This window comes from Scyliorhinus torazame, chromosome 5, assembly GCF_047496885.1.
Source record: "Scyliorhinus torazame isolate Kashiwa2021f chromosome 5, sScyTor2.1, whole genome shotgun sequence".
NCBI lineage: Eukaryota > Metazoa > Chordata > Chondrichthyes > Carcharhiniformes > Scyliorhinidae > Scyliorhinus > Scyliorhinus torazame.
Window position 1 is genome coordinate 208,934,166 of NC_092711.1, and position 13,685 is coordinate 208,947,850.

The 13,685-nt window shown below is 45.1% G+C and overlaps 1 protein-coding gene across 1 annotated transcript in view; it reads right to left on the reverse strand.

The window, feature by feature from the left end:
* Positions 1 to 2,899: 2,899 nt before the first annotated feature.
* The window catches only part of LOC140418103 (sodium- and chloride-dependent neutral and basic amino acid transporter B(0+)-like), a 226,446-nt gene continuing 215,660 nt past the window's right edge, over positions 2,900 to 13,685 (reverse strand). The window contains exons 13-14 of the mRNA XM_072501522.1: positions 12,481 to 12,651; positions 2,900 to 4,133 (exon numbers count right to left, since the gene is read on the reverse strand). Coding sequence (XP_072357623.1) covers positions 3,996 to 4,133; positions 12,481 to 12,651 — 309 coding nt within the window. The 3' untranslated portion in view covers positions 2,900 to 3,995. The remainder of the gene's footprint in view (positions 4,134 to 12,480; positions 12,652 to 13,685) is intronic.

A 13,685-nucleotide genomic window follows, 5' to 3' on the forward strand; every position in this document is an offset into this window, starting at 1 on the left:
GACAGACGCAGCATGGGTTCATAAAGGGCAGGTCGTGCCTAACTAATTTAGTGGAATTTTTTGAGGACATTACCAGTGCGGTAGATAACGGGGAGCCAATGGATGTGGTATATCTGGATTTCCAGAAAGCCTTTGACAAGGTGCCACACAAAAGGTTGTTGCATAAGATAAAGATGCATGGCATTAAGGGGAAAGTAGGAGCATGGATAGAGGATTGGTTAATTAATAGAAAGCAAAGAGTGGGGATTAATGGGTGTTTCTCTGGTTGGCAATCAGTAGCTAGTGGTGTCCCTCAGGGATCAGTGTTGGGCCCACAACTGTTCACAATTTATATAGATGATTTGGAGTTGGGGACCAAGGGCAATGTGTCCAAGTTTGCAGACGACACTAAGATAAGTGGTAAAGCAAAAAGTGCAGAGGATACTGGAAGTCTGCAGAGGGATTTGGACAGGCTAAGTGAATGGGCTAGGGTCTGGCAGATGGAATACAATGTTGACAAATGTGAGGTTATCCATTTTGGTAAGAATAACGGCAAAAGGGATTATTATTTAAATGATAAAATATTAAAACATGCTGCTGTGCAGAGAGACCTGGGTGTGCTCGTGCATGAGTCGCAGAAAGTTGGTTTTCAGGTGCAACAGGTGATTAAGAAGGCAAATGGAATTTTGTCCTTCATTGCTAGAGGGATGGAGTTTAAGACTAGGGAGGTTATGCTGCAATTGTATAAGGTGTTAGTGAGGCCACACCTGGAGTATTGTGTTCAGTTTTGGTCTCCTTACTTGAGAAAGGACGTACTGGCACTGGAGGGTGTGCAGAGGAGATTCACTAGGTTAATCCCAGAGCTGAAGGGGTTGGATTACGAGGAGAGGTTGAGTAGACTGGGACTGTACTCGTTGGAATTTAGAAGGATGAGGGGGGTCTTATAGAAACATATAAATTTATGAAGGAAATCGATAGGATCGATGCGGGCAGGTTGTTTCCACTGCCGGGTGAAAGCAGAACTAGGGGGCACAGCCTCAAAATAAGGGGAAGTAGATTTAGGACTGAGTTTAGGAGGAACTTCTTCACCCAAAGGGTTGTGAATCTATGGAATTCCTTGCCCAGTGAAGCAGTAGAGGCTCCTTCATTAAATGTTTTTAAGATAAAGATAGATAGTTTTTTGAAGAATAAAGGGATTAAGGGTTATGGTGTTCGGGCCGGAAAGTGGAGCTGAGTCCACAAAAGATCAGCCATGATCTCATTGAATGGCGGAGCAGGCTCGAGGGGCCAGATGGCCTACTCCTGCTCCTAGTTCTTATGTTCTTATGTTCTTATGATGATGGAATTTGGAGAGAAGTTCAAACTTGTAAACCCCAGAACAAACCGTTATCTTACCCTGAGACCGACCACGAAATGCTGCTGTCCCTGATCCAAAAGCTTCTCATGGCAGTTTTAATAGTCTGCGAGATTTCTAAACAAGAAAAGTCTGTTCAGTTAAGCGACGAGCCTATTGGCAAACAAAGTGTAATACAACTTAACCCATTAAGCACCAAACAGCTTGGAGTTGCTTTTGTCACTGTTTTAAAAACAGAACTGTCTGCAGCTTTAAACTTGATCCTACCCACACCTCAGTCCGAAACCTCAACTGCTAACAAAGGCACGTTAATCGTTGCCTCTCCTCCTCCGGTAACGGCAAATCCAACCCTTGCACTCACTTAAAAAAAAAAAATTCCAGAAGATTCCTTTCTCGTGTTGAGGGTGGCCATTTTGCGAGTTTCAGATTTCATGGTTGCAGACTGGTCTACGATGAAGGCCAGCTTCCTGGCTACAGGGAGAAGCCCGAAGTCACGTATTGCTAAAAAGGTGCCAAGAACTGTTAGCTTGAGAAAACTGTCATTATTTTGAATGTTGCTTTATTAATTTTAAGTAATTAACATATCTTGTTAGCTGTGCTTCCTTTAGCAGCCGGCGAATTTATTTACAGAAAACCACGATTCAGCGCAAGATTAGTTCAGTCATATATTCAAAAAGTTATTGTGTTTGATATTTTAAAATAAATGTTTAAAGTTAGCCTGGTAATTAAAACTTCAGACAATGTGGAAGCTATTTAAAAAAAAACACACAACTCTGATTAAAAGCAAATCTATATTCCAAGAGAACACATCGTTCTAAGACATTTGATAATGGGAATTTGGCAGCAATCCAACTTTTACTCCCAGTCCATTTGAGTAACATATATGAAAAACGCTTAGAGATGCAAATGGCATCATTCCAAGTTATCCACCCACCATACGCCTTTTTTGTCTCTGCAGTAAAATTAACCCTTTCAACAAGCTTTTGTGTATAATCCAGAAGATGTCAAAGACTTAGCAATTCACATCCAATACAAAGTTTAAAAAAAACTTGACCAACCCTTTGATTACACTTATTGGGGTTGACTTTCCAATTGGTTAGGTGGCACAGGAATTAACATCATTAAGGGACTTTTCCTCTTTTGCATATTTGGACTTAACATTTACGTACTAATGCTGCTGATCCGATACTTTCGCTAATGCATGCCTACCCATAGTGCCCCATCAATCCACATGGTTCATATTTATTCATGTGCACCACTGGCCAATAACATCAAAATGGAAAGGTTTTGTTGAACTATTATTTACTGCATTATTATTCAATTATTAGTGAATTATTGTTAATAATTTATTACTAAATCACATAATCAACTTTGATAATCACTTTAACATTTATTACCAAATCATATACTCAATGTTTTACTGTCTAATCATTTTATTTGTATACTTGAAATTATTATTTGACTGTATTATTAACATATTGTATAATGTATTAATACTGAATCAATAGTATCACATTTGATTAATTTATTAATTGTTATTCTTTGAGAATTATAATAATTGTTGCTGAAATGCTTGTAATGCAATGCTTATCCATTCTATTGTTTAAAACTGCAATGACAATATGAATGAGTTATTCTTTGCGCGTTTACCTATCCTATTGCATGAATAATGTCTTTTATCTTATTGTGATAATATCTCACTTATTCTTTCGATTTATCAAAAGGGCCGACTGTAGAAGCCAGCTATTTTCTATTGGTAAAAGATAGCTATTTAGCATTAAGCCCCTAATCTATTTAAATACCATTTTAAAACTCACTCATAACCTCAGGTAATTTCAAAACACACATTCAGCATTTCAAAACATAGCTTCAACAGAACACGGAAACAGATAGATTAAAAGAGCATTCTTATTCAGCTAACAAATACATTTGCAAGATAAAGGGACCAAGGACAGGGCAGACTCCGTGACAACAGGGCAGGAACCTAAAGGCACTATTGTCCTCAGCAAGAATCCAGTTCAGGCAGCTTGCGATAAGGAGGCTGAATTGCATTCCATAAGCTCATACAAGAATACATTTTAGGTTAATGGTGCCTATTATTGAGTGACAACTAACCCTCAAATCAAACTCATTTGATGTTAATCCAAACCAATTAGAATTACATTGGGGTGTAGATAGATGGCTAAAGTCTGATATGATTTGGGATAACCGTGCTGGATTTTCGACCATCTCTCTCTCTCTTTCATGAATCATCTATACTTTGACTTCTATTCGCTATCTTCCTGTCTTTCATATTTCATTTTCAGATTTTGACTTTTAACATTATTGCGAGATGTTTGCCTAAGCAAGAAAATCATTTCTGTGATTGTTTGAAAGTTCAATTGCCTACAAATTGCCTTTCTGTGAGTCCTATGCTGGCTGGACATATTAGAGAATAAGACTTTTCAATGACTCTCAATTGTATTCAACAGAGGCAAATAAAATAGATTTTATTTGCACCTGAGAAGTTTTAACTTGAATTTTTACTGAGTTTTAGTGATCGCAAAGTGTTGCTAAGACCGGATGGTAGATCTAACAGGTTTGGAGGCCCTACAAGTTTGTGCACATCAGAATAACAATAGGATTTTGTTCCATTATTTACAAAAAACATCAACTAATGCTTTCACATCCCAGGAGGGGCCAGAAGTTGCAAACGGTTAGGAGCATCTGTACAATCAGGTTTCTTTCTGTATCTTTCCCCTTTGTGTTGTTCCAAGTATGGGCCCCAATCCGGAGCTGACGTACAAGCGGCAGAAATTTTCTGTTGGAAGAAAAATGAAATATTTAAAATTACTGTTAGATTTTTACTTGCTTTTAAATTCCAAATAGACACTTCCGGTGGCGGCCATGAGCTGAGCAGTCGTACAAAATGTGGCTCTCGTATGAAATCCTCAATTGTGACCTTTTAACTCCAGCAGACGGACACCAAACATATCCACAACCCCCCCCAGCCTATTACCCACCAACCACATTGACAAGACATAGGAAAGAAAGAGCCAACCGCAGGAAAGCCAGCAAGGATGAGGGGAGTGAAGCCTCAGCCTCCGAGGCAGCAGCCACGCGAGGCAGCATGAAACCGGGAAGGGCCGGCCCCACAGAGTTCTTGGCGCAAACCTAAGGGCTGATGGACAAACACATGGTTTCATCACCTCTGAGTGAGCTCCAAAGGCACAGGGAGGAGCTGAAGGAAGACTTTGTGGCAGCAGAACACAGAACATACAGTGCAGAAGGAGGCCATTTGGCCCATCGAGTCTGCACTGACCCACTTAAGCCCTCACTTCCACCCTATCCCCGTAACCCAATAACCCCTCCTAACTTTTTTGGACATTAAGGGCAATTTATCATGGCCAATGAACCTAACCTGCACGTATTTGGACTGCGGGAGGAAACCGGAGCACCCGGAGGAAACCCACGCAGGCACGAGGAAAATGTGCAGACTCCGCACAGACAGTGACCCAGCGGGGAATCGAACCTGGGACCCTGGCACTGTGAAGCCACAGTGCTATCCACTTGTGCTACTATGCTGCCCGTAATGGTGTTCGCTCATTATCACACATTGAGCAATGGGAAAAGACTCACAGCCAACAATTTGTCACCACTGAGGTGTCACAACTGTGACAGTCACGTCATCCAAACACATTGCAACACTCATGGACACTCTTCTCATTCACTCTCAGGACAGAGGAGTGAAGAGCTGAGGCAGAAGGAACTAATCAGCAAGGAACAGGCATTTCTCAACACCTAACCATAATGGAGGAGACAATGCGGCCATCTTGAGGACAGCCTTTGCTGAGCCAATAAATGAGGGTGGGAATGACAACATTGATAGTGACGGTGTCCTCATACCTAATCCCCCTTCTCACATCCCACTTCGTCCTCATCTCACAGTCTCTTCTGATTTACAAGCTGCAGATGGTGTAAGCATGCATCTCCTGCTTCCCCACACCCCTCAACACAACCTTATCCTGTGGTTTCCCTCCTTTAAATAGCCAAAAGCTGCCTCCTGGCCAGGCCGTGATAGAACAGCATGAAGGGAATGAAGTCAGAGCCACCATGTTCTCAATTTCACACTCAGCCACCAGCTGTAATCCTGATGTTTGTGTGTAGATTAGAGGAGGCAACTCCACCTGGTGAGTCACTGGGCACAAGTGTACTGCACAGGCAGGGTGCAGGGATAACATAGAAACAGACTCACTGGGAAGTGAGGTCACACATGGGTTCTGCTCCATAGAATGAGCACTTAAATGGGACACTCGATAAAATAACCCTGATGACTATACACAAGGAAATACTTTGTGCATTGGGAAGCCCAGCAAAATCTCCGTGGTCAAAGTAAAGGAGTACAGAGGAGTCCAGCACCAGTTTAACACAGAACTTTGCACAGATTTGGAGCCCATTCTTTCCACATGGAACTGATGGCCAAATCTGTTTTCACACTTGTGGACACAACGCTGATGCAGAATCCCATTACAGCCCATACAGTTTCCCCCAAAATTAGATTGCAGTCATGTTCGGTTAGCCTGCTGTGACACCAGTTCAGATTGCTGCCGTCATGGCTACAGGGACCAGTGGTCAAAGTAGTTTCCAGGTCTCACAGCAGTCCGGTAATCTATTCTCCAGCAGAATACAAGGATTGCTGAGGGGCCTCCCTGTTTCAGTGGCAGTAGCTTCATGAAGCACAAGCCTCTCTCAGGATGAGAGTATTTGTGTTCCCATCTCTGCCACTTTGCCAGTGCTCCTGCTGTCACCTGTCACCAGACAATTCAGACTGCTGCTACACATGTCAATGTGGGTCTGTCCAAATATGGACCCTCAATGTCTAGAACTGCTTGTGGTCACCATCCAAGACCATCTGCAATCTTCCCCAGTGAATGTCAGCAGCCATGTTGCAGATACTGGGCGAACACTGTGTAGGAGACAAAGTCAGGTAAAGACACCCTCAAGCCAGGCACTGAGGGAATGTACAAAGGTGATTATTTCATTTCTGTTTGCATAATTTGATTAGCTATCGGAGAGAGATTTTCACGAAATTGTTTGATGGATGGCTTTAATTGTAATAAGGGGCAAAATTCTCCGGTATCGGCACGATGTCCACCGACCGGCGCCAAAAACGGCGCAAATCAGTCCGGCATCACGCCGCCCCAAAGGTGCGGAATCCTCCGCCCCTTGACCGGCCGAGTCCTAACCTTGAGGGGCTAGGCCCGCGCCGGACTGATTTTCGCCCCGCCAGCTGGCGGAAGTGCCCTGCCAGCTGGCGAGGAAATGACATTGCCGGGCGGTGCATGCGCGGGAGCGTTAGCGGCCGCTCACGGCATCACCACGCATGCGCTGTGGAGGGAGTCTCTTCCGCCTCTGCCATGGTGGAGACCGTGGCGAAGGCAGAAGGAAAAGAGTGCCCCCACGGCACAGGCCCGCCCGCGGATCGGTGGGCCCCGATCGTGGGCCAGGCCACCGTGGGGGCAACCCCCGGGGCCAGATTGCCCCGCGCCCCCCCCAGGACCCCGGAGCCCGCCCGCGCCGCTTTGTCCCGCCGGTAAGGGAGGTGGTTTAATCCACGCCGGTGGGACAGGCATTCTAGCAGCAGGACTTCGGCCCATCTGGGCCAGAGAATCGCGGGGGGGGAGCCCGCCAACCAGCGCGGTGTCATTCCCGCCCCCGCCGAATCTCCGGTGCCGGAGAATTCGGCAACCGGCGGGGGCGGGATTCACGCCAGCCCCCGGCGATTCTCCGACCCGGCGGGGGCTCGGAGAATCTCGCCCCATGTCACCAAGTGATACTGGGATACTGAGATTGAGGGGAGGGGGCAGTGGGGGGGGGGGGGGGCGGTCTCAGTAACAGTGGATCCATGGTGGTAAAGCAAAGTAAAGCAAAGCAAAAAAAATGCAGAGTGCTTTGAGGAAGGAACAAGGAGGGTAGACAAAGGAGAGCCAGTGGACGTGATTTATTTAGATTTACAGAAGGCCTTTGACAAGGTGTCACAAAGGAGATTGTTAAATAAGTTAAGAGCCCATGGTGTTAAGGGTAAGATTCTGGCATGGATAGAGGATTAGCTGACTGGTAGAAGGCAGAGTGGGGATAAAGGGGTCTTTTTCAGAATGGCAGCCGGTGACTAGTGGTGTGCCTCAGGGGTCAGTGCTGGGACAACAACATTTCACAGTATACATTAACGACCTAGAAGAAGGAACTGAAGGCACTGTTGCTACGTTTGCAGATGATACAAAGATATGTAGAGGGACAGGTAGTATTGAGAAAGCAGGGGGATGCAGAAGGACTTGGGCAGACTAGGAGAGTGGGCAAAGAAGTGGCAGATGGAATACAATGTGGAAAAATGTGAGATGATGCACTTTGGAGGGAGGAATGGAGGCACAGACTATTTTCTAAATGGGGAAATGCTTAGGAAATCAGAAGCACAAAGGGATTTGAGAGTCCTTGTTCAAGATTGTCTTAAGGTTAACGTGCAGGTTCAGTCGGCAGTTAGGATGGCAATGTTAGCATTCATGTCGAGAGGGCTAAAATACAAGAGCAGGGATGTACTTCTGAGACTATATAAAGCTCTGGTCAGACCTTATTTGGAATATTGTGAGCAGTTTTGGGACTGTATCGAAGGAAGGATGTGCTGGGCTTGGAAAGAGTCCAGAGGAGGTTCACAAGAATGATCCCTGGAATGAAGAGCTTGTCATATGAGGAACGGTTGAGGACTCTGCGTCTGAACTCGTTGGTGTTTAGAAGGATGAAGGGGATCTTATTGAAATTTACAGAATACCGCGCGGCCTGGATAGAGTGGACGTGGAGAGGACTTTTCCCCTTGTAGGAAAAACTAGAACCATAGGACACAATCTCAGACTAAAGGGATGATTCTTTAAAACAGAGATGAGGAGGAATTTCTTCAGCCAGAGGCTGGTGAATCTGTGGAACTCTTTGCCGCAGAAAGCTGCGGAGGCCAAATCACTGAGTGTCTTAAAAACAGACATACATAGGTTCTCCATAAATAAGGGGATCACGGGTTATGGGGAGAAGGTAGGAGAATGGGGATGAAGAAAATATCAGCCATGATTGAATGGCGGAGCAGATTCGATGGGCCGAGTGCCCTAATTCTGATCTTATCTCCTACTCCTCCTCAGGAAGCTTCTGCATTCTTGTTAGTAATGACTGTTCCCTCATGATAATGATGATATGGATGGTCCAGCAGATCACTTTGAGCTTGGACAATTGCTCCAATGTATATTTTTGAATTTCACCCAGAGAGTTCCAGGCATCAAAAGTGTTACTTAATAACATGTGGACACTTCCACGGTGTTTCTGGGGGTTCCACAGCTCACAGTATAAACACAACATCCTGGTATTGTTGCCCTCAGCAGTGTGCTGGGAGAGTGTTCATGATCCATGTGTACGTGGGTTAACCTTTGTCTCCGAGGGTTGTCCTCTGTGCCCAAAGACAGTGTAAACAACTGACTGACTCAGAATGAAGGCATCATGGCTGCTGCCAGGGTAATGGGCATTCACCATGAGGATTCTGTGTGCCTGGTTACGTGATGGTAGCCTATGTGGTTTCTGTCCCTCTTCTCCTTGACATAGGTAGGCTTGTATTTGATGGTGCCGTGCGCCATCTCGACTCCTAGTGCCCTGGCAAAGCCAGATGTGCTCTAACCCTGCCTCTCTGCTGAGGAAGGGAACAAGGCATTAGGTTCCCTTGGCATGACATGGCCTCCAACACCTTCCAGAGCATTGATGGATATGCACTGGGACATTTGGAAATGTTGACCACTTCTGCGGGGAAAGATCCAAACCCATAAAACTCTAATGTGACCTGTATGGACAGTGGCAGTGTCATCCTCACCCTAGTCTCAGATTCTGGGCTGGATTGTCGGAGGTGGCACAGCTCTGTAATATACTCGTTGTTGAACCAGTGTCATCTCAGATAATATTCTTGTGTCGTGTGGATGTAGAAATGGATTTGAAAAATTGGTATTGGGTCTTCTGTGTAGAACCCAACTTCTTCTCCTCCTCCCTCTTTGGATAGTTTCCCGTCTCTGTAACCTTCACTCCATTTGCTGGTCATGTTTCAGACCCAGAAACACCACAGCCAGAACCCCAAACCTCTTGCAGAATTGCGTCACTAAATTGTGTTGCTTCCCTGAAAATATCCAGCACACTCACTAAGACACCTCCAACCATGATCCTCAGGATGTCCAGCACCTTCACCTGAACAGAAGTGAGTCAAAAGCATCTCAGTGCAAGTTGGTACCTAAATAATACTAATGGAGGTGCCTTGTTCAGTGATGACTAATTATTGCAGTATAATATTCTGGCATGTAAAGGATTAACATGGGACTGAGTACAGTACTGGCCACACAGTGCTGTCAGAGAACACATGACCCACAACTATGTGTCAATTTAGTGTTGGACAGAAACAAGCATGGAGACAGTTCCAAGTCTCGACTTTTACTGTACCTATGTATCTTGTTTCGAATCATTAATAAATACTACTGAATTATCTGAGACTGTGAATATCTTAAAAAGACCTACAAATTAAACTCAACATCTAGCACTGGGGTTCAGTTCACATGAGCCGAGAAAGTTAGTGAAATGAGGGTTGAATCATTCAGAGTGACTGCTTAACATCATAAGAGGTCCTCTTTTAATACTGTGGCACACACATGGCACACACTTCACAGCAAGGGGTACCCTGCATCCACATTGGAAATAACCAACACACAACAGCATAATTTTAGGCCTTTGAGGTTTCTGTAACACTTGGGTGGAATTCTCCCCAAATCTTCTAACTTTGGTCTCCGGTTGGAAACGAGGTGCAATTTCCGCCTGGTGGATCAGTGCAATTCTGATCGCAATGCACCGGCGCTTAGAATTTTTTTTTTGAACGCGGAGTGATTCAAGCCTCAGAGGTCAGGTTGGCATTTTTAAAGGATGCCCAAAGCTCAGAATAACCCATCGGACACCTGCCCCCCTTCTCACTGGCATGATTCCCACCTTAATAGCTGGTAAGTGCCCTCCAATCGCTGGCAAGGCCTCCCCCCAAATTGAGCAACACCCCACTATGGGTGTGCCAAAGGCTTCCCTGCTTCAAGGCCCCCATTCAGGCCCCTCCCTCCTTCAGATCCCCATTCCCCCTTCAGGCCCAACCCCTTGGCACTGCTAGGTTGACACTGCCAGAGTGCCAAGAGAAGTGCCACCGGATGTCAGGGAGAAGCACTCAGACAAAGCACCTGACCTTTCTAGGAAGGACATCAGAACAGAGGAAACACCAGCTGAAAAAAAGCGGTCAGATGGAACACTTGCTCTTTCTCGGAAGCAATTTAGAGCAAATAAACAGCCTCTTCAAAATTTGTGGTTAGAAACAACACCTGCACAAAAGAAGAAGCACTTCAGAGTTAATGCACCATGAAGAGCGATAAAATAAATTATGCTTTCCCCCCTTTACAATAGCCTGCACCTATCAATTTGCAATTTGGCAGCTTGCAAAACGAAATTGACCTTGAAATTGAATGTAAGCAATGTAGTTCAAAGCTTTGAGGCTTCTCAGCAAGCCCAGTGGCTTTAAATAGTTAAAAGGTAATGATATTGAATGTGAACAATATACTTAAAAGTTTTACAACAGGACAAAGGGAAGACTTGTACATTCATCGAACAAGCTGGGAGAGACATCAAAGGTTTGAAGGTGTTTTTTTTTACCTTCATTTGACAGATCACTGAATTTAACATGCTGCGAGAGAGAGATTAAAGGTTTTCAACGATAAAGGGAAGACTTGCCACACGACCCTCACCCTGGAAGGACCCCTGCCCTTAACCCAGCCCAGCCAAAGCCTCCTCGACCCCAGCACCCCTTGAAGGATAATAATGAATAATAATCTTTGTTGTCACAAGTAGGCTTACATTAACACTGCAATGAAGTTACTGTGAAAAGCCCCTAGTCGCCACATTCCGGCACCTGTTCACAGAGGGTACACAGAGGGCACACAGAGGGAGAATTCAGAATGCCCAATTCACCTGACAGCACATCTTCCGGGACTTGTGGTAGGAAACCGGAGCACCCGGAGAAAACGCACGCAGACACAGGGAGAATATGCAGACTCTGCACAGACCGTCACCCAAGCCGGAATCGAACCTGGGACCCAGGAGCTGTGGAGCAACAGTGATGCCCACTGTGCTACCATGCTGCCCATCAGGATACCCTTCAGCATTCTGGAGGGAAGTGTAGAAAGAGAACACACCCCTTTGCTCCCACCTGGTGTCCCTGACATCTGGTGCCGACTTTTAGGAACCAGTGGCGACTCACTGGGTGACTTTCACTGGGGGGTCGGGAGGGCAGGGGTGGGGCGCGGTGGAGATGAGGGCTGGGTGAATATCAGGAGGCCAATGCATTTAACTTAAATCGCACTATTCAGATTAAAATAAATGTAAACAAGTTCTGATCTTTATCGCGCCAGCTGGACCGGGCCAGGGAATGGGAAACAGATCTGCATCCAGTGCAGATCCCGTTTTGGGGCTTTCCCGCAATTCTCCTGACATAGTGGCATAAGCGACAGGCACAAAGTGGCCAAGGAATTTTCCCCCTCGTCTTGCCTCAGAGTCCAAAGATGTGCAGGTTAGGTGGATTGGCCATGCTAAATTGCCCTCAGTGTCCAAAAAGAGAAGGTGTGGTTACGGAAATAGGGTGGAGTCGTGGGCGTTATGTGGGGTGTTCTTTCAAAGGGCCGCTGCAGACTCGATGGGCCATATGGCCTCCTTCTGCACTGTAAATTCTATGATTCTACCTCCTAGGATTTCTGATTGACATTATTTTAATAACATTATTAAATTCAGATTCAATTAACAGCAGCATGAAAGGTTTATTCAAAAACCAGCATGAAGTCCAATATGTAATGTTTCCAATATTCTGAGAACTGGAAGATATGGACCGGAATTCTCTGACCGGGCCCCCGGTTGGGATTTGTCGGTCTCGCTGCAGTGAATGGAGTTTTGGCTGAGTGCCAACTTCTCTGTTCTCACTGGCAGCAGTGGCGAGCGAGCGAGGTTGGAGAATCTCGACCATAGTGAAAATTGTGAGATCTTCAGGTATTCTGCTCCATATCTTTAAAAAGTTTCCGTACCTGACACAAGGTGGAGCCCTCAGCTTGGACAACTCTCGCCATGGCGACAATGGGGATCCACATAATACAGAAAATGATCATGCACCAGCCAAGTGCTATTGCCCAGCCTGGGTACTCAACAGATCCATATGTTGGTGGAGTGAATGCTGTTATTGACCATGCCCAAATTGCCTGTTTAAAATGATTTCACAAAAGAAGACAAGAAACAGAATGAGATCGATTTTCTCCAACTTGATTATTTCCCGTTTCAGTCACTAAAAGGTTACAATTACATAGAATGACCGACACAAAAACTGACCATTCAATCCAACAACTCTTTGCTGATCTTTAAGCTCCAATTGCTCTTAATCTACCCTCTCAGCAATCGGAAATCGGAAGTCTTAGTTCATTTTGACCCTAATTTTAAAATACAACTTGCAGCCATCTCTCATATAATGCCAAATGGAGATGAAAGACCAGTAGCTTTCGCTTCGAGAACATTGACACGCGCTGAACAGAATTATGCTCATTTGGAAAAGGAAACATTGAGTATAGATTTTGAAATCAAACAATTTCATTGTCGTGATATGCATCACTGTATATACACAAGGGGTGAATGTAAATACACTACAACTAAGTAACCACTAGAGGGAGCACCAGAGGTGTCATGACATGCAGACACGCAACCAATGGGTCATTAGACCAGAACACAACCAATGGGTAATCAGGACACCCAGAGGTGGTATTACCACAAGAGGGCACTACATGACCCATATAAAAAGGACAGGGCACAAAGGCTCTGCCTCTTCCACTGGCAGAAACCAAGAGAGCAAGACAGGGTTGATTATCAGCAACATCACACCCTAGCACAGGGTCAAGAGCAAGCTTGTATAGTTAGCAGAATAGACTGAGTTACTGGAGGCAGATTAGTGGCATGTCAAACTCATTTAAGTGCATTGTTAATCGTTCAATAAATACGTTAAACTTATCTCCGAGTCTGGAGCATCTTTCAGCAGAGCCTACATCAAGTGGCAGCTTATGTTACTAGCAATTTCAGTTCTTCTAATTTTCTTATCAAGCTTCTCCTTAAACATATTGTGGGAAACCACTGTAGTATATAATATGTGTATTGTGGTAAACGGCTACTGTATTACATGTAATGTGGTAAACCACTGCCCAATGGCTCCGCCTCCCCTCGGTATAAAGGTGGCTGGTCTCCGTTCTCC